The sequence below is a fragment of the Harpia harpyja genome, chromosome 13, assembly GCF_026419915.1.
Source record: "Harpia harpyja isolate bHarHar1 chromosome 13, bHarHar1 primary haplotype, whole genome shotgun sequence".
NCBI classification, from domain to species: domain Eukaryota; kingdom Metazoa; phylum Chordata; class Aves; order Accipitriformes; family Accipitridae; genus Harpia; species Harpia harpyja.
Window position 1 is genome coordinate 30,294,113 of NC_068952.1, and position 22,372 is coordinate 30,316,484.

At 38.5% G+C, this 22,372-nt stretch overlaps 1 protein-coding gene across 8 annotated transcripts in view; it reads right to left on the reverse strand.

The window, feature by feature from the left end:
* SDCCAG8 (SHH signaling and ciliogenesis regulator SDCCAG8) overlaps nt 1-22,372 on the reverse strand; it is a 116,599-nt gene that overhangs the window by 12,299 nt on the left and 81,928 nt on the right. The window contains exon 17 of one of the 8 annotated variants that reach the window (XM_052806471.1): nt 14,953-15,390. The exons of the other annotated variants lie outside the window; for them this stretch is intronic. Within the exon in view, the coding sequence (XP_052662431.1) occupies nt 15,165-15,390 (226 nt within the window). The 3' untranslated portion in view covers nt 14,953-15,164. Of the gene's footprint in view, nt 1-14,952; nt 15,391-22,372 lie in introns of those variants that run through there. 8 annotated transcript variants of the gene reach the window in all.

Sequence of the window (22,372 nt, forward strand, 5' to 3'; positions counted from 1 at the left end):
AGCACGCTGCCTTCGAAGGAACGCTCCCCCTGGCAGGGTAAGCGTGCCAAGCTACTGGTTTCTAAGGTTGCTCTCGCATCGCTCTCTTGCCTGTCGGTGGGCGCAGCAATCAGAGGCTGCTTCTGGTCACAAGGGGGAAAATCGAGGGCGATGTTGCAGACCCCCGCCACGCTGTGGGGACACAGCTGGAGGGGACTCTGCCCCAACGTGGAGGCAGTGCCACATTTGGTAATCGGCCATTTGCAAATCTCAAATGTTTTTAACACGCTGAATTTTAAAAGCAAACACAGGTTTAAGAACAAGCTTGTTACGAAAAGAGGGAGCAAGCCAGTTAGAAAAGAAAGCAAAACCCAGCAACCTTTCCATCAGTAAGCTTCTACCTGCTTTTATAATTTTTTTCAGGACATCCTACAAATTTGCTGTTGGGAGAGGAAGCGTTTAAGTTGTGGTACTTAACGGATAGTTGTATTACAACCCATTAAAGGACGTTAAGTTTGTGTACTCAACTAGTCAAGGGTTAGGAAATGCCAGGGGGAAGGTTTTCTGTGCAACTCCTTCGCGCCTCCATTGCCGCTCCCCTTGTCGGCCTCGCTGAGCTCTTCCCGAGGCAATTACTCACCACGACCCTGCTGAGCAGTTCCAGCCTAAACCACAGTTCTTGGCAAGCCTAATGAAATCACAAAGAATTTCAGCAGCATCTTAAAACAAAGCAGCATCACACAACCTTAAATACAAACCCTGGCGATCACAGCTAGTTCCTGACACAGATAGAGTAGGCACCACCTCAGGTAACATCCTGCTATATACAAATTAATGATCGGGCTTGCTTTGCCTATGTGAAGGTCTTGGAAAGCCAGACTTGCTGCCATGCAGAGACTTAAGTTGTGCGGGTGGTGCTTACTGGTGAGCTTGTTTCTGCAGCCACAACTGCCCCAGCTGCTGTCACTCCCCACCCCACTTGCGGGGACGGCAGCACGGGTCGCCTCTGCTTTCCACCTCAACTCTGCTACTTTTCTGTCTCCCCTCTTCGTAGCAGAAGTAATGTTGCCTTTTTTGTTAAGGCAGAAAAAATTATATTCACCATCTCTTTATATCTTGAATCGGCTCTGTAGACAACTAGGACATTTAAACCAGTAGTAAAATTAGTTTTTGTATGAGCAACCTGCATCTTCATTGTGGTTTGCAGCATCGACAAATTCACACAGTAAATTTTGAGGTAACTAAATAAGAGTCTATAAATTTGGAAATGCAGACAAAGAGCAAATTACTCACCAAAGTTTCACTAGTGTCCTAAATTGCTATTTACTTAAAATCTTGAGCCATAGATAAGGACCTTGAGACAACCTCGAGTGATAAGCATCTCAGAGAAGTCCTCATAAGCTCCCAAAATGTAAAAGGGAACATCTATACTACCCATCCTTTAACTGAACTCCATTCTCCCTTCTAGCTTCAAAAGCAAACCACTATGATCCACCTTTCCTATGTTAATGAAAGAAAAAAAGCATAAGAGAAAAAAAACCCCCACAAAAATGAAAAAAAAGAAGAAAAAACTGAAAAGCCTAAGTGAGTAGGAGCTAAGGACAGTGAATGAGCCTCCTCACCTCTGTCACACTGGAAGTCCTGAATTCTAACAGGACACAGGGAGACAAGTTAGGGCACATTAAGACAAGTTTCTGTGGCATTTCCCACCCTCTGAAATCCCTATCAAAATTCTGTTGCCACATGAAAGGACCAGATTATCATTCGTTCAGGCAGAGAAAGAGTGCAATCTATACCACTTCTAGCTTAGTAAGGTAGGCACTTGCCTGCACTACAGGCAGAACAAACTCATCCAACTTATGTTAACAGATGGTAACTAGAGGTTAATATACCTTGCACAGTTTGGAATTGGACACCTAAGAAGAAAATGCCCACATTTCACCACAAAACCCTTGACCCAGGTGGTTCTCTATGATGTAATCTTTTTTTTTTTTTAAATGTGTATAGGTAACCTCTAAATTCCCTTTTACTAAAGGCACTCTTGATTTTTCAACAGATTTTAAAGAAGTGCCTATATTACATCTTCTCCAAGAAGATAACAATCTTCACATGCCATGATAACAATTACAAATAGGGTTTAATTAAAAGTTTACTTAGGAACAGTAGCTTCCCCTTTGTTTCAGATGTCATCACTGACTATTAGAATATATCTTCACTTCTACAGCTGGCCCAACAAGTTAAACAAATCAATCATGTAGGAAACCTGAGCCTGGATCTATTCCTGGGCTTCTAATAGCTCATGTCTAACGTGCTGAAGAGAGAACATTATCAGCCTGCTCTTTAGTAAGGGGGTGTAGCAGCTGGGCTTAGCCAATATGATGGCCACTTTTAGCCCTCCTGGGTTTGGACAGGAAGGAAACAATGAAAGATAATGGATGGCAGGCCGGAAAAGATTCGGGTGAAAGCTTCACTAATGTCTATTTCTGTCTGAATCCCTAGGCTGAAGAGAGGCTTTTCCTCCTTTGAAGGAATTCAAAATAATACAATCTATAATAAGAATAAGAACTCTGGATCAGGTTTGCTCTAGACAAAAATAGTTCTGGTTGCTATTTTCTGCCTATTGCTGAAAAATGTTTAATAAAACAATTCTCAAAACCATTTAGGCTGACTATTAATTGAGTGCTGTAAAATACCTTGGGGAAAAAAAAGGAGGCAGGGCTCACAGCAGATGTATAATCATTACAATCCTGTAACATTATAGGCAGACTCCAATTCTTTTTTCTTTTTTTAATATATTCACCTCTGATTTTGTTATATGCTGGACGGAACAGATTTTGCAAAATTTCTCCATCAGGAAACAGAGTCTTGATAATGTTAAGAGACGTACATACTATCAAGATTTCAAAAGTGCCCCCCTCATGTTTATAAGGATCATTCCACAAGGTACACATGTGCATTACTTAAATATTTCTTCCTGAACTTGTTTTACTAGTTACAACAATTTTTGTCATTGGCTTACTTTTTATAAATGTGGGCTCCATTTTCCCCACTGCTTACTCTGATTCTTCTTATTTCTTTCATTACCAGACAAACTTGAACCTTTACAGACTGCTAGTTGGTGTCCACACAAAACAATCGCTATGTTCAAGTCAGAGACACTGAGAATTTTTTAATGCAATCTGCCCAATCTGAACTCTTTCCTTCAGAAACACTTTGCCTTTAAAAAGTAATTCCCAGCATGAACCTCATCAGAAGCGACATGTAACAGACAGTACATGTGGTGTTTGGGCAGGCAGCAGAGAATTGAAAAAGAAGGCTTCACTTTTTCTATCCCATGGCATGTGCAGAATGTACATGTGGCCCAAGCTGACATCAGGCATTTGAAGCAAAAAAACCTGCTAAAAGCATCAGCTTCTGTTAATTTACTTTGTCAGACATTGTCTTAATTAAAAAAATACTACCGCTAGAAAGGGTAGTGCAGCTGAGCTACAACTGCTTCAGTTGTTTCAGACAGTCGCAATTACAGACTAACAGAACAGCTTTGAGTTCAGTCCTGCTGTCCTCACTAAGCCCAGACTCTAGCTGCAACCAAGCAAGGACTGGAGGCTCTGTATTACAGAGCATAAAGCTTCTGTTTATAGCTATTAGCACCTGTGTTTGAAAGGTAAAATATTTCTCACTAGTGACCTTGCAAATGGGAGCTCAATAGTGCCGGGTACAATCCTGATCTGGTTATCTGCAAGGGAGCCTTCCCAGTTTAATAACTATACACCATAGTCCTTCAAAATGTTCTTAAGCATAAAAAACAAGGCAGCTATACCGTATAGTTTGACCACTATGAAAATAAGCTATAAAAATATCAAACACAAAGTGTTAAATGTCTACGTAGGCATCACTCATTAGTTCCTTTGCTTAAACCCCATCACCCTTATTTTCCACACCAGAGGTGCAAATATGCCCCTCTTTCCAGTTCATTTCAAACAAGTGATTTTGCCTGTAAGCTCTGGCAGGTGATACACATTTGCTTATTTTCAGGGTTCACACAGGGTTTTTGTGGTTTTCATAAATTACAGTGAAAGTAATGGTAGATGTAGAATTTGTATGGAGTGTAGTTTTATGCTTGTGACACACAAAAGGAGGAATGTGACTTTAAACTGGCGACAGAGATAATTTTTCTGTGCAGCATATTCGGATAGATGTTTTCCATACAAGGCCCCATTGCTCTCTCCACACAGACCAGATTGCTTCCATTTGTGAACTTACCTCAAGCCTAGCGTACTCCCCTTCAAATACAGCTCTATCACATCTGTCTATTTTCCAAACTTACTCTGCCTAAGGAATAAAAATGAGAATAGGGGGCACATATTGAGTGAGGATCTAGAGAAATGGCTGGGAAGCAGGTGAAGGGGTGCAGAGGAGCCTAGGATGTGCATGAGACATAGGGAAGATCTGTGCTCAGATATGCGTGGATATACCCAAGGGACCTGAGGGGGCTTCAGCCTCTGTTTCTCCGTTTAGTCCTGGTCGGCCCAAGCAAGCATGCCCCCACCTCACAAGGAGCTGCTGCTGTCACGCAACAAAGCACTTTGGACCAGGGCTGTACCCACTTGGGACCAGCCCCAATCTTCCAGGTCCCTCGGTATGGCATAAACCAGTTCTGCAGAGACTGAAGGGAGGGTCACAGCATCAGGGAAACACCAGCTGGGGGGAATGTAACATGGAAGACCAAATGTAGGGGCAGGGGTGAGGGTTACAGAGAAAGATTTTTGCATTGAGAAGGGCTGAGAGGAATGGAATTTCATCCTGAGAAACCAGAAGTTTTCCAGAAAATGAAAAAAGCTAGAGGATCTGAGCAGTATTGTCAGCCCACCTTCACAGAGCTCAGCTGTTGTGAATACAGAGGCCACTTGGTGTTTTGTTTTGGACTACTTTAAAAACACAGTGAATTTGCATGCAAAGTTAGTGAAAACTGCAGTTGCTTAGAAGCACTGAAGGAAAGCAGGGAAGCATTTCACAGAAAATACATCTTAAAAATGTATTAGTACATTATAGACAGTATTACACTCTCTGTAAGAGAGTGGCTATTTCATGATGTATATATATTAGTCCAATTGTGCTCTGAATTTACTGCATCGAGCCTAAAGGCTGAACCCAATCGTTGCGATGAAATAGAGGAATTTTATTCCTGCTTTAGAGGCAAATATCATTACAGTTATCTTCAGAATAACTATTAACCCCTCCACAATAAGGAATACAACTGCAACAAGGCAGTTTGGAGATGAGTATCAACACACCCAGATCACAGCCAGTGGGAAGGGTCAATTATGCCTTTCTGGTGGCAGCAGCTTAGCTTGTGGATGAGAATAGCTGCTCTAGTGTCTCTGGAATAGCAGCCCAGGGCTGTCGGGAGTACCATGCAAAATGAGCACAAAGGTGGCTCCAGCTCGGCTCTCCCACATCACGGCTCAGCATACCAGTCAGCAGTCACCGGACCCAGCACAGGCATCCCACCATGGTAAGGCTATCGGCACTTTCCAGCAGAAGAATTCATTCTGTCCACAGCTGTGCATATGCATGCACAGACTCTTCTGTTTCCACCATATTTTAATTATTGTAAAAAATTCGAGCAAAACTATCAGTCTTTTCTTTGCTACCAGTTGAAATAAATGTTATTCATTTTCTTGACACATCTTCAATGTGACTACAAGAAAAGAAGAGTACTTTCCCCCCTAGATTACATCAAAATGCCTTGCTTAGTTTTGTTAGGTAAATCAGGCTTTTCTCTATTACTTCCCCATGTCCTAGTCTTTCAGCAGTAAGCAACGGTAACAGTTTTATGAAACAAATGTTTAAACAAGAAAGCTCAGAAGTCTTGATGTGCTTTTGGGAGCTGAACATTCTCACTCACATAAGTAGTTGGACAATTAAAATTAAGTGCCTGAAATCACTAGTAGTAAATTAAGAAAACAAAGCTGTGTCTCTTTGTTTAAAAATACAACCATGGTTTTTGTTCTTCTAAGTAGGGATACAGAAGACAAACACATATGCAAAATAAGAAGCTAGAGATCCACCTACTATCAATCAATTACTTGTCTCTGTAGACTTCGTAACCTCTGATACTGCTGCTGCAGCACGAATACACCATTACTCAAAATTCACTATAGGAACACCTGCACAGAGAAATGCACATTTCTGAATGAAATGCAGACTTTTGATAATGTGCACCACAATGTTGGTGAACTCACTCGCTAACACGGTGTGGAAAACGGCCTGGGTTTCTGAAAGACTGTGAAAGCTCAGCACACGTCCTGAGAGAGCCCGAGGTCCCCACTGGGGCTCACTGGTCCGACTCCACTCCTCCTCAACAGCCACCGCAAGAGCCTTCCAGAGAGATGCTGGTGGTCTTGGCACCGCTCCTGGTGGACAACTGTCCACCTCACACCTGGCTCAGCCTCGGCTCAGGCGAGGTAATGAACAGGCCGACAAAACAAACCCAAGCCTCCCTCCCAGGGGGGCTACTTTTGATCAGTGTTGAGCAACATATGCAGGCTTGAGCAGGGGGGCGTGCAGGCAGCTCAGGAAAAAGCGTGCGCTGCTGTAACTAAACTGCAGATTAAGCTGAAGACCGCTGTTTCCTAAGCTCCAGATAAGGAGCCTTCTGGAGAGTAAGAAAAAAAACTAAAGAGAAAAAAGAGCAGTAATTGTACTTTTACTTTTAAATTATTGTGAATTTAGGCTATATTAGAGCAGCATTTGTCTCAGTTTAAGATAGTCTATGTTTCAGCAAAGATCTGCAGTAGGGAAGATGGTTCTGCAGTTAATGGCTTGTTTCTAATGTCTCTGAAACCATAACATTAGCTGCTCAGCAAGTATTTACCTATGAATGAATATTTGGACATCCCTCATGTTATCTCCTTACATAAAAATTGTGATATGGAATCATCATGTACTTAAAGTCTCTTCAAATAAAATAATCCTAATTTTATTGAACTCCTTTACTGCAACATCAGATTTTTTATTTCCTTTGAAACAAATAGTATCAGGGAGATAAAACTGCATTTACAGGTGTACCAAGAGGCCTGATTTTGTTGAGACATATAGAGGAATTTAGAGTTCTATTGTGTGACAGTACAGAAACGACTAAAACCTATTTCTGTTACAGATCTGGACACAAAAGCTTTCATCTTGATCCAGAATAACTCCCATGAGCTGTAATGTGAACTACAGAGACTCCTGTAAAGCACACAAAACCCCACCAAGAGCCCAATCCTGTGTTGCTAAAAACAAAAGGAATTTTGCCTTTAATAGGAGCAGGACCCTTGTTTGCATAAAGAGCAACTTGTCAAACAGAATACGAATGCCAAGCTGGTACATTATAGCCACAAGCACAATAGCCCCAATCCTGTTTTTAACTAAGCAAATCCCAGAGAGAGCAGTTTTCCCCCAAAATCTGGGCATCGGCTAGAAATTCAATGAATTGGTGTCTCAAAGTGTTCACGAAGGATGCAGGAAATTTGCAGAAGGGCACGAGCTTCTCACTTCAAAGACAGGGAAACTGTATGTTTTCACTATAAAAAATGAGAGTGTGAAAAAATCCTAACCACACAATAGCTCTCTTTCAAGTATAAAGTTCAAAATTAGATCTCCCAAGTTTCCCATATTTTGAAAGAAGAACACAGAATAACGATCTAAAAATCCTTCACAAAAAACCAACAAGCAAGGATGAAGCAGTACCCGCCTGGGGGCCAATTGCCTCTCCAGCAGCGGTAAGGCTGTTACTAGGCTTGCAGTACCATTTGTTCCATTACACAATCTCCTGAAGCCTTTTACAGAGAGCTAAAACAACTGCCTGTACCAACACGACACATGGCTTTCCATCCCGACTCTTTGCTAATCCAGACGCTCCAACCATCTTTCTTTAAGATGCCATATGGTTGGCAGAAGCCTGTAGATCTAGCAGCACATCTGCTTGTATGTTACTTCTCCCCTCCAACTCCCCCCTCCACACCACAAAAGAGAGAGCAAATAATTATTTAACATGTAACCAGTTAAACTGCATTTAAAGAGGACAGGGATTATTTAGCTCTAGATATTTTAAAAATATAGATTGTCACTGAAGATCGTTTGTCTCTCAGTGATTTGAGAAATACAGAGAAACAAAACAAAGAAATGAAAGGCACGTGGGCAAAATGATTGCTGCATTTGAATTATTTAAATGACTGCCATTTCAGACCTTATGCCCGAAGATTTATTTCCTGCATTAGTGTGCCACTGAAGAAGGGACTGAATTTTCTCTCTGCTTTTGTCAGAGGTGAAACAGACAAGCAGACTAGGAAACTATAATACACCAAACCATGCTTTGTTAAGCAAGCAGAGTGAGTCTGTATGCTAATGACTCTGCAGGAATACACTGACACGCTGATTTTTTTGGTGTCATGAGCAAAGATTATTGACACTGTTGAAATCCTGGTTGCACTGGCATGCAGGCATCCAGGTTGTCTCTTCAGAATCCAGACGCTAGGAAGACAGGCTGCAAAAATAATTTTGTTTGTGATGAGTTATCATTTGACCATTTATGACATAATTGACTATAACAGAAAAGAAAATATACACTTTGGAGCCTGAAATTAAAAAAAAAAAAAAAAAAAAGACCTAGAACATAGAAATTATAAATAAATGCTCCTATAAAACTCTCATCGACCACTCTGTGATGAATAACCATCTCAGTTAACGAAGGACAGGCAGAGAGGGAAATGTGTAAGGACAGACGGCACAATTTTGCAATTCTGTCTGTTGAGGATTTGCAGCACCTTTTGTTCAGAAACACTATTTCCTCGTTCAACTTTTCATGCATCAGTAAAATAAGACATCAAAGAGATAAAAGATAACAGCTCTACCTCAAATGCTGCTCACATGTATTGTTCGTGTGATTATCTGTGCAGAGAGAAGCAGTATGTAGCATAAGGACCGTGAAGCACATGTGTATGCTCTAGCATTTTTCAAGAAGAATAGAAACTAGACATGCATTTGCTCCAAATAGCCTCCCCACATCAACTCTCCATTGCAATGAGCACAGAACCTTCCTCTGCCTTCACAAAACCAGCTTTCCTTACGATATGGGAATGGTCGTGTTTGACTAGATAATGTACAAAGTGTTTTTTCCCTCAGCTATTTAGCAGAGTTCCTAAACAAATGATGAGGAGACTGTGTCCTAGCCTCACAGAAAGAGCAGACCAATGTTGAGGCTTTGGTTCAAACCAGCACTTTTGAGGACACAATACCAGGTTTCTAAGCTGTTTGTTTATGGCTAGTACTTTCCTCTTCCCTCCTCTCTGTCTCAAGGCTATTTAAGATTTCATCAAAATTGCTTTGGATAGTTTTATATAAAAACAAAATTAAAAAGCCATTTTCTCTTCCCATAATTCCATTTTTTTCCTCTTTTCCTTAAGAAGAAGATGACAAGTTCAAAACACACTTGAATTTCAAAATGTAAAATGTGGCAATGTATTCAATGATGTAGCAATTTAGCTCAGCTTAAATTTGATAGGGCTTGATTTACCAGCTATAATAAATAAAGAACTGTATAGAGGGTGTTTACAGTAACAAGAAATGTTTATAAATAACTACAGATTAAGATTTCCATTAGTTCTATGCATACTCTTCAAAACTTAACAATGATGAAATTATGTTAAAAAGAAAAAAAAAACCAACAAAAAACCTCCCCAACCTCTTGGATGAATCTCTTTCAGCCCTTGTTTGTTTTGCACATGTTTCTGATCATTAATCAATTTTCATTTCAGGTGTTAATGCCCAGGCTTGGCCCACCTGCCCCAATCTTCTTAGAGGACTCCAGGAGATGAGAGAAAATTTTTTCGATCATCTGATTGTACACATTAACTTCCTTTATTTTCCTAGACGGAGGGGTCTTTGCATTTTCCTGAAAGATTCTCAATAAGCTCAATAGCACTTAATGGGTCTAAAAATACCTATTTTATCCACTGGGTTGCTTTGAGTAGCAAAGCAATAATCAACCGAGCAGGATGTCTTCTGAACTGATCAGGTCACAACCGATTGTCTATAACCACATTTGGTATGTCTCTGAACATCAGCTGTGACTGAAGTTCCAGAAGAAGACGTGCTTGGAGACCTGTCACACAGGCTTTCTCGCCCCATCCCAGTCCCTCACCAGCAAGTTCCAGTACTGCCTTCCCTTCAGTAAAACCCCATACAAACATCAGAAACAGAATTTCAGAAACAGACAGGCTGCCAACAGAGGTCCTTTGCATATGTGAAACATGCATTGGATTAAGCATTTCAGAATTTAAATTTACTGTTTAGGCAAAAAGTATGGCCCTAGACTTAGGTATGAGAGAGAAAATGAACTTTGTGTATGTGCTATATCTTCTTGTCCCAGAACAGGTGAATGAAAAGAAACCATGTGTGAAGTCTTGGCCAAGACCCACTGCAGACTGACTACTATAGAATAATGTAAAAGCTGCACGCTTTCTTATTGCTTGCAGGCTGAGAAAAAAATAATATACTTTATTCTCTTGACAAGGAATGGAAAATTATGAAGGTGCAGTGTACATTAAGAGCTGCTCCCTTGACTGCAGAGTGTAATTGCACTGCTTCTTACACATGCTCACCCTTAATGATTTCTGATCGAAAGTTCACTGGATTGCAGTTTGGACCACTTAAGAAAAAGATTGGGTCTGATGAAGAATCCGCTATCATATCTTGGTCATTGCTACAAATGCAAACCAAATGTTTTTTGTTTTTTTTTGTTTGGGGGGGGTAGGGTGGGGTTGGGAGTGGGGGGGGATAGGGTGAGGTTTTTTAAAGCTTTTAAAGAAAAGACAGTTCTTCTTATATGGAATAATCAAGGTTATAAAAATAGGTTTAAAGCTTGTGGTATTCATATTCTAGGTATACCTGAAATGTCTGATATAATAATTGTAAATCATCTACCCAGTTTTATTGGGCACTTCATTTGTAACTTGTAGAAACAATAGAATTTCTACAGTGATTTGTAGAAATAACAGAATGCTTTTACTCTTTTGGGACAAAGAGAAATGGGGAACTGAAAGCAAAACCCCTTCAATTTGAAAAGGACTACATGGGAAAGTGGGGATATTAGCAAGAGAATTAATTTCTTCCTTCATAACCACATGAATGCCCTTAGATATCCTTTATCAAAAGAGAAAGCATAGAACCACTACATTGAAAAATGACTATACTTTGCACTGGCATTTTTAATTTTGCAACTCCTGTTTTAGTAACATTTCTAGTTCTGGATGGTGACTTCATGTACTTAATTTTAAGGATATGATAAGAAAATATACCTTACAGAGAAATTAAGTAATCAATAAGGTATCTGAAAGATTTTAATTAACACTTCTACAAGTTTCATGGTATTCAAACTATTCTTATGTAATCAGTTTTTATTATTCTAACTCTTACATATTACTCAGTCATATTTTAATAATCAGGGTGATACTTCTGAATTGCCTAGGAGCTTACTTTGCTTATGTACATTAAATGATCCCAAGTAGTAAGCTTTTTGCCTTTTTTTTTTTTTTTTTTTCAAGCAACTCAACAAGTTTGGTTTTTGCTTGTATATTCTAAAGCTTGTCATTAAACTGAAAAGAACATTTACAGATTAAATATGAGAAAACACAGAAATTGCAAAAACGTCCAAGATGTTCTGCAGTACTTAAGTTCCAAATTTCTACAAGTGTCAGCTCTGGAATCATTATTCGGGCTTTTAAACTTTGCCTTCCTCATCTGACACACATAGAGCATGGAAATATTCAGCCTCCATGTTGCAGTTTGTAACATACAAAGTGCACATGAGCAATATACTCCCCGATGAATTATTACTTATTCAATAATGACATATATTTTACATATACAAGTACTGTGACCTATTACTGCAAGCTGCACTCGCATTTATTTCTACAGCTTTGCAGTATTTTGACTTCTGAAATTTGACTTGCAATCTGATATCTCCTCCATCACAGCACTGTTACAATAAAAATTAATAAGCCAAGATAGTCTTCTAAAATTAAACTCTGATCTGAAAGGTACATTTGAACATTTGGGGATCTCTCTTCAGATGCTGACAGGGAAACATGTGAGCGGATGTAGAGAGAATCTGGATATATGGTTCACATATGGGCCTAACAAGAGCAATCTCTTCATATAAAGACACTATTTCTCATGCTAAGTCTACCTTGTTTTCTAATGTCAGCTGAAAGGAATGTTGGAATCTGGGACAGTTTTCCGCATCAGAGTCCGTTATTTAACTGCCTGATGTCAGAATTATTGTCTCTTTTCATAGGACCTCAGTAGTTTGGTTATTTTTGTTTTGTTGTTGTTTTGGTTTTTTTGGGGGGTGTGTTGTTTGTTTAAGACTACCAATGCTACACCTCTTAGGAAATCTTATTCTTCTTGTTTATTCTTCCACCCAAAGCACACTGAAATTATTAAGGTACCCCAGCTGATAAAGGATTTTTTTTTCTTGCAGTGTTGCATTAGAACCGTGAGATTACCACTGATTCAACTGTTACAAAAGAAATTTGGTATTTCAGATTGCCAAGTACTGAATGTTTTTGAGCACAAGTCCTTCATTTGAGTCTAGATCCAAATACCTAGGTCTCAGGCACAATGCTACACTAGTTGGCATTTAGGGCTTCCTTTTGTACAGCACAGAATCCAATATGTCAGCACAAGACAAAAGCAATGAGTAGGACGAAGTGGAAAACAAATCTTGGTTGCTAAGTTAGCCTGTCATGTAGAAAAAGTTTGTGTGAAGCCACGTACCATATGACCCAAAGGCTCATTTTGCTCAGAAAGCTACAGCTTCGTTAAAAAAAGAAGTGCATTAGAAAGGAAATCCAGTTGCAAACATGCAGAAGGTAGGACCTGTACTATTGCTCACTGTGGGAAAATCTATTATTTTACCCTGATTAGTGTATAGCCAATATCTGAAGCACAAAAATTTTGCTCAGAGAGGCCTGGAAGAAAAGCGCCAACATTCATTAATGCCTACCACTTGTAACATGCAACCATGTCACAGCTTTATCTTAGAAGATGTTAGAAGAGATCAGTACAGCATTATTTCCACACAGCACACAGATGACCTGAAACCAGCAACGTCAGGATCTGTACCACAGTATGGGTAAAACTGAAACACAACACTTTCAGAAGAACTGCCATAGTTCAAATGCTCAGAAGTCTCTGATAGCTTCCAGAACTCAAAGCATTCAGAGCATGAGGAAATGACCAGAATTTGTGTTGTATGGATTTAAATAACTGAGGAAAACCAAACACAGTAGCACCTCCAAGCTGTGCAATCCTAAGCAACAGCATCAACTGAGAAAAAAAAGCACTGGAATAAGGAACAAAACTTGCGAACATGCGAGGTGTTGTCCAAGCTTACCTTAACTTAGGGAAAATCCTCAGGAAAGGAGGTTGAAGGCAAAAGTTGCCTCTTAGAGCTGCTAAATTATTTTGCAGCTAAGTCATTACAGTGACAAAGGGGCTTAATGGTTTGCAGCTACCTATGAGTCACAGGGTTCACAGACAGGTCTTCATTTAGCTCCCCATGCCCAAAAGAAATGAAAAATTCTTTTTAATTCAGGGTCCTAATTAGGATGATAATTGGAAGAAATCCCAAACCATCACACTTAACAGTAACAACCTACATGTTTACACCCAGACTCTTTTGTAGCTTATTGTGGGGAGAAAACTAAGACTTAAAGTACACTAAACAAAGTACTCTACCTTACCTAGTTGGGGTCTGAACTTGGTTTTGAAGGAGTCCAGGCCTTTTGAGGGAACTCAGCCAGCAATTCAGGCAAAGATTTCTTCAAAGGATAAAGAGGCTTGATTTTTTTTTTCTTTTTCTTTGTCCTCTTTTCTTTTTAAATAAAAGCAACATCTCTGATTTGTGAGCACAGAGTTTTGAAAGGAAGGGAGAAAACACCATTACAAATAGCAAGCAAAGCTTTCAGTTTATGAATTTACTATTTCATCCATGAAATATCCAGGTTGCCTTCATCATCATTTCCAAAACGCCACATTATATAAGGCAACAATGGAATACTAGGCTGGTCTGTTTCCCATATTTTTAGTTGGCTCAGCTGGAAAGTGAATACAGCCTATTGCCCCAGGATGAGTGAATAATTTAACTCAAATGCAATTTTGCACAAAATTACTTTCACAACTGGAAAAAAAAAAAAAAAAGCATGGCTAGTCAGACTCCTTGTTAAAGATGAGAATTTGATTTTTTTTCCCCCTAACTAAACTAGTACCATCCACAAAGTTTAGTTTACAGTGTAAATGTTAAATAAGTGAGGTATAAATCTTGACATCAAAACACCAAGCTTTTCTGTGCTAAGAATTAACTGCCCCTGCACAAAGTGTCAAGTACAATACTTATGCATTACATCTCAAACTCTGCCTGGCCTGGGTGAAATCTCTGCTCAGGAGTAAAGTAGATGCAAGACAAAATCCCCAAACTGTACATCGATATTTAGAAGAGGTCTGTTGCATGTGGAACTGTTTTTGATCTTTAGATCATAAACTCCTGGAGGCACAGATCGTCTTTAATTACATGACTACAAAGCACCATGTGTTTCCATTATGCTATTTAAATAATAGATTTAATTTGAATTTACATTTGTTGATGTAAACATTACTGACTGTAACATAACTCTCCAATCTGATGCAGAAGGCCACTGAAGTATTAGGAAAAAATTTCTTCCCATAAAGATCACAAAGGAAAGAATCCCCAAATGTGCTATTTGAAAATATGAATAGAAATTAGCTTAATAGGAGAGAATAAATTTTAGTGGAACAGAATTTTTAAGATGATATTTTCACACAAATAACACTAACATCTCACATAACCCTCATTTTCAATTCTGTTCTACAGTTATCTGTTGTGTTTAAGGGACTGAACGAATTCAGACATTTCCAGCAACCAAAGTTCCACTGATTATTAAAAGGAAAGAAAGTAGCATGGGAAAGATCACTCATTTATCTTGCAACACTGCTTTAACAGAAGTGGAACTGGGGGCTCTGCTAATAAATTTAAGTATCAGGACTCTAATCAGTTCTGCTTTTTACCAAAATTAATTTTACCTCTTTGTTTGGGGTAGCTTCTCTACATCAGGTGGGGCTCAAATGGAACAGAGCAGTGCTGGGTCCAGAGACAATTCAGAGAAGAACAGTTCAGAGGGAAACATTTTAACACAACAATATAAGGTAAGCTTTGCACATGCACTGTTAATAGAAAAAAAACCAATAACCTGTACTATTGCTGAATGAAATTTTGTGTTATAGATGTCCTGCAAGCACTTACAATAGTTGCTACAATTTCTCTGTTTGGAAGAACCTTGGGAGAACCTAGGCAGAAAGAAGAAAAACATTTATGTACCATATAGGTGGAATGTATTGTTAGGTTTATGTCATGTTGCTATTAAAAAAAAATTACTTTCAGATAGCGGAGCTTGCAAATTCTATCTAATCAGAATGTCTAAGCATTAATAATAACAACAACAACAAAGTCTAGAATTTGCCAAAATAGAGGCATTTGAAAGTTGGAGCACAAACAGCTAAGATAAAGTGAAAAGTAATAATATACTGTAAAGATTGTATTGGCTTTTGGTTTTGATCATATAACTCACAAGGCAACTGAGCAAACAGGTAAGTTACGTGAAAAATTTTGAACAAGCAGAGGTTTTTGTTCACTGCGTACATTGAAAAAAAAAAATATTTTTTTATTTCAGAAGATCCAGAAATCTTCAGAACATTTTTATCAGGAAACACTCCTTCCACATGTAGAGATCGAGTACCTAAAATTACCTTAAACCAAGAAAAGCATGAAAAGGTAAAGGGAAAAGAACAGAAAACAGCACTGTAACAAGTCTTTTTCTTCTTTTGTCTTGAAAGAAGTGTTTTTCTTCTTCCATATTACTTAATGGATTTTTTGTCTGGTAGTATGTGATCCCCTCTGACCCATTACTCCTTTTCCTTTTGTCCTTACACTAACCTGCAGAAGGAAAGAGTGGAAATACAGGACCTTCTGTCTGATCTAAAAACACATAGGCAGAAAAAAAAATCCTGGACATAAGTAAAAAGATGATGGCCGGACAAAAACAAATGAGTATTTGATGTGCTAGATTTGACAAGAGATCTCCTTATTAGATCCAGATCACCATAAACAGTCCCAAAAGTGGGAGCATACTCAACATGGTATGTGAAGGATCACCTGGAATTCACATGATCTTGGATTTTTGGTCACATCATCAACAAATGCGTGTACGTATGGTAACACACTCTGGACTGCAAAAATAAAGTGTAATAAATATGTGAAAAGCCTAAGATCAACAGCTTTCTTAATACTTTGCACATGGAAAAGACAACCACTATAACTTGTTTTGCTCTTGATCTTGTCCACTCCTCCATCCCTAATTCTTATTTGTGCCAACCCTGTGAGAGGGTAAAACCCTTTGTAAAAATTGAGTTTTCTTTAGATATTTGTGGCTTTGGAATCACGTTTGCAAAAAATGCAGTGGAACTGTCAAATATGTTACATGTGAAGGTACAGGCCTCCCACATGAACTTACAGCAGCTACCTAAATGATTCTAACAGAGGCTAACCATTTCCAATATGTAACGCAGCACAAAAGAAAATCTCTCCTTTTGGAGAAGGAAAAAAAAAAAAGCTTATTAAGCTTCTTGAAACTTTAAGTTGGTACATGCAGATGTTCCATCAGATGTTAAACATTCTCCTTCTACTGATGTTCCATCAGATGTTAAACATTCTCCTCCTACTGCAAGCGATTTACACAGTTGTATGCAAAACTGGATGACCAACACATAGGCGCTATTTTTAAAAGGTAAGCTCAGACATAGTAGGACATCCAAAGAGTATTACAATGTATTTACCATAAAAGCAATTGTTCCAAGATGGTCCTAGTACCTGGATGTTTACTGCAATACTTTGGTGACCTAGTAAGTGTTCAGACAAGTCTATACAACTACTCTTTCAGTCAAGCCCGAAGGGAGGCAGAGGGGTAGATGCCTTTACATATGGTGGAGTCCTTGAAGAACTGGGCTTCCTTTAAAAATGATGGAGTCGAAGTAAACTGATACATGAGGTTACTAGTTCTCGTGCAGTAGCTGTGTTACCAGCTCCTGGATTAGTTATAGGAGGACTAAATACCAACATTCAGTCTCCCAGATTATAACATTCTTATTTATATTCATGTTACTGAACCAAACTAAAAATAATAATTCATAACCTTTGAATATATTTCAATTTAGTGTCTATAAAGAGAGAGAAATTCTAACACTGCTGTAAATGTGAAGGAGTAATACAGTCTTGGTTCTTGCCAGAGTACTGGTTTTACTTATATTTACATGAAAATCACTGTGTAAGCTTTTCATGTAGCAGTACCTTCCTTAGTAATATTATGAAAGGCTTTATTTCTTTTGATACAGCTTGAAAACAATCTTGTAAATACTGAAGACGCTAATGACTTAACATCCTTTTCCCCCTTTCTCTACCTCAATACAGAACACCGAAATCAGTATTTCAGTAGTAGTGAACTCCACGAAGTGCTTTTTCCCCAAAGGAACTCTCTGCTTGTAACATTTAGATTAATTTTATATTGAGATCATTTCATTGTCCACTAACGTTAACTTCATCTATTTCTTTCTTTGTCAATGAAAGCATCTTCTAGGTTAGGACAAACATGGCTTTGTTCACCTTTCCCTAACACAATATGAATTTGGAAGCACTAGCCTTCAAGAATTAACTTTCACAGAACATGGAACTATCCCAGATACACATCAGGGTTAACCTAGAAACAGCTTCCAGGGTTCTACAAAAGTCTCATAAGCATTTACCAGGCATACAGACAGAGTGCTGATGAAATACAGTCTTCTCTGAGATGGGCCACATAGAACACAATAACGCAGTGAAAGGAAAATATATCCAAGATACAGCGGTCAAAGCACTTCTCTTACTAGAGGTGCCATAGGATTTCTAACACTTCAGCACAATAGAGGACTTTTTAAAAAAAGGACTTTGTCCAAAAGACTCTCAAATATTGTATATTGCACAGTGCTCAGTTTATTCAAGTCAAAGGTGAACTCTCAAGCAGACCGTACTGGGATTTGGATCTTTTGTTTCAGAAAGTCTGGAATTTCAAACACAAGCCTCGGGTAACGAACCATCAATCCAATTTAGAACAACAAACTCAAAAGACTACAACTGTATTCAGCTTTAGTATATATTTTTCCATGTCAACTAAAACTGCAAAGAGTAAAGGACGGTGTAGACGACCGTTGCCCCACAGTGATCATTATGGTGACCTTCCATTTTCAGAGTCAAAGCGTCACATATGGAAATGTTGGTTTTAGTTTCCAAGCTGTATTATCTTACACAATTATATACTCCTTATAAACTAGCAAAGAACTATACCTTGGTCAGATATCTCAACAGGGCACTATCACAAATAACTGCCTGCTACAATTAACCTTTTTGGCATGAAGTCTGGACGACTTCATGCTATATTCTAATTCAGCAGCTTCTACTTTTGTTATTCACTACCAATTTCTCTGAACCCAGCAATGTCAAGAGGTCAACAATTACACTATTCAGAACACACCATGAAAGTAAGAGTGACCCTGTTTTATATCTTCATTTTTCCCCTTTGATCATCCCTTTATTTGACTGTATTTCAGTAAATTATCCATGTAGTTTTTATTTTGACAGCTCTCTTTACAGCAGTAAAACAAAATGTGTGCATTGCAAATGGCAAAGATTCAAATTTCAGCTATGTTTATCCAAAATAGCACTGAACTGCTTCTGTACTTATGCTATACTGCCTACAGCCTTACGGAAGGGGAGACAGATGGGATGAATTTAGCAGGGAAACAGCTGTGGCTTGAAGAAGAGACAAGCAAAAGTTTTGCTATCAGGCTTCATTATGTATCAAGGTACCAGTAAAATGTGTATCCGTAAGGCAGCCAAAAAAGTGTTTTTCATTTGACTAGTGATAATTACCTTTTCTCAACAGCTGACAATGTTCTAAGAAGCATTAAATAGGTAAAATAATTAAGCAATAAAATAAGACAGGCAGTGCCTTGCTGGGGATTATTGCTCGCCTCGGGTGTGTTGTGAGGCACAAGGCTGAAGGGTGAGTGACTTCAGCCACCCGAGAAATGTAATAATCCCCCAGAAATGCACTGCCTGGAGTGTCTTCTTGCTATTAAAAATGAAAATTTAAAAAGGACAAAATGTTAGACACATTTCCTGTGGATTTTATTGACATGGGGTTAACATTACAGAAAGTCAATGAAGAAATTCCATTTCTGCCCAGCCTATGAAAGGCCTTTCTGAAGGATACATATGTCTCTGCTCAGCTTGTTTGTGCATTTTATTCATAAAAATGATTTGGGAAGCACAAGTATTTTCGTCATCTAACACATGTGTGATAAGGCACAGCAGATTACAATAGCCTTCATGATGATAAAAGTTAAAAGTGCTTTTAAGTCACATGCTTCCAAACATTTATTCTGTGCAATTGTCCGTGCTTGGTGTAAATGTACAGACAAGCTTTTTTTTAGTTCTGAAACTGTGTGTGTGTGTGTGTATATATATATATATGCATATATACACACACTTTTTTTTTTTTTTTTTAATATATATAAAAGGTCAGCCACTCAAGTGATCCATGCAAAGGGGAAAAAACCCAACCCAAAAACCTGGAAGTTGTTTTTGACTACATGCAAGTCACACAGCTAAAACTAAGGCTAAATCCCTGGCAGTGTGGGAAGTGCTAGTGTAGCACTCAAAAAGATTACACTGCTTTACATAAGTGCAGAAAAGATTACTGTAATTTCAGCCATGCCACTGAGACAACCTTTTGAAAATGGATCCCTGGAAGTATTTAGCAACCCTGACTTGGATCAAATCAGAATTCTAAAGACCATTCAGGATCAAGTCCCAAGTAATGAGGCATCGCATTTGGGACAAGGATGTATTTCCATATGTATAATTAAAGGTGGAATCTGGCACTCTGAGGTTAAGAAGAACTTTAAAAAAAAACAACTCATTTTTCCTTTCTTTCCCTCCATATATGAATTTACTGTTCACAAAGAACAAGTTAAACGAACACAGAATAATCTATTACCCTTTTCCATTTCTTTTGTATTTTCCATCATCACTACTTTAATTCAGGACCAAACCGAGAAGGCCTAAGCACACATAATGCTGTCTTGAGTACACTAGAAATGTAGATGCTAAGTAGGTCTTATCATACTGTCCTTCCTTATAGCCACTTCCATAATCTCTATTTCACGACAACTTCTGCAATTAGCAGTTGAGGGGTAACACATTTAAGATAACATTTCCAGAAACTAGCACAATGCCTGTTACTATTAGACTACTACCAATTAGCACTATAGCAGGGCACAATAAACACAACTACTTTTTAGTATTTAATTTTTTAGGATGGCAATTTTTTTAGAGTGCACTCAGAAACTGATAATGAATATGACTGGAGCTCCAGAAAAGAATGATAGTTTAAGTTAGACCAGAAACAGGCAAAAGAAGATTCTATCTGTGTTTTAGAGAACAAAACTAGTGGAAAAACAAGTCTTCAGTCTCATAATGCATAAACAACAGCACTTCCAATTAGTTTGAAAGATGGAAAACAAAAAGCATGAAGGGAAAAAAACCCTACCCTTAAGTGCTACATTAGTTATGGAACTACTGGCACAAGACACATCAAGGCTGAACACTCAAAGATTTAAAAGCAGGTGAGATTTTTATATGGAAAATGAGAGCATCCACAATTATATCAACTTCCATAGGAGCAGGACTGGACCCTGTGGAAGCAATCAAAACACTAAAGTTATTGGGGAAAAAGCAGCCTTCCAATAGCCTTGCAAAAATCTACTCACTTATTATATTAAAAACATAAATCGTCATTAGTTTTGGGTCTCCTTCTCTTACAACAATAACCTTGAAAGCAGGCAGGTGCATAGATTTTGTTACAGAGCTGGTAAATTTTCATGACACACTTGCAAAGCTGTTTAAATGTTATTCATCTGTCTTCATTTTCAGTTCCCCACTATATGGGAACGGAGGGGTTTAAATAGCCTTAGTCTGAAAATCTCAGAGTTATACTCAGAGATCAAAACCGGAAGGAAATCTGCTACTGCTTAAAGCAGTTTGCCAAATGGGTTAATAGTCAATTTTTACTATTACTGTGAGTTCACTTAAGGCCCAATAGGAAGATCCCAATTACTGTTAAATATCCCAACTAGATATTTGCTGCTAAAGTACTGCATAGTGTTAGTCTCACAGTGGTTATTTGAAAACTTTTTTTTTTTCTAATGTTCTGACATATCACAAGGATATTACAGAAATACAGTACAGAAAAATGAACTTTAAAAATGCAGATGCAACACAATATGGAAGAAAGAAAACAAGGTGAGTATAACAGTCAGGGATTTCAACAATTTAATTCTTTAGATGGTCTAAACAATCAAGACTTGCTAAAGATTGTTAAATGGTGTATACTTCTAGGAGGAACATGGGGAGGGTCATCCTCCAGAGTTTATACTACATTGGAAAGGCTATTATTGTGGGTAGAAACCTTTATTCTGTAGCTCTGGATACCTCTTAGCAGGTAACTTAAATGAACCATGACATGCTTTTTGGTGCTATTTCTTGCCATTAAACAGCTATGTTTTTATGAACAGGCCAGCAAAGGAGCACTTTGATCTAGCCTGCTCACTTTTTATTTCACATCTCTGGGGAAAGTGGTGAGGAAGACTGGTCTATGACTACTACCATGGACCAGAGGTGCTACTACCAGGCACCAAAGGCAAAGTGTTTCAAAGAAGACACAGCGATGGTGAAGGGGTAATTGGTAGATTAACACAAAGAGGATCATATTTCACCACCAGAAGCAACCCCCAACCAAAATTAAAACAGTTGCAGGTTTGTAGCAAATGTAGGAGAATAAAATGGGGTTTCACTGGAAAACCATGGGCACACTTCTGTCTAATGATACACATCTTTTTCATCATCAGTGTTATGATCTGCATAGGGCCAAGCATTTCTAGATCTTGCCATATCAAGGAGAGTCTAGGCTGAGCTGTCAAAGACATCACCTTTATCCACCTCCATTTTAGAGGAGAGAATCAAGAATTCTTCGTTAATGCTAAATTAACATTTAAATTTGAAAACCAACAACTGTGCTGACAACAGAAAGTAACAAGAACAGCCTGGAACCTTATGTTGTGCTGTTTTATGTCACACATATTTCAGGGCTTTTTACATTCCTGGTAGACAAGAACGCAAGCT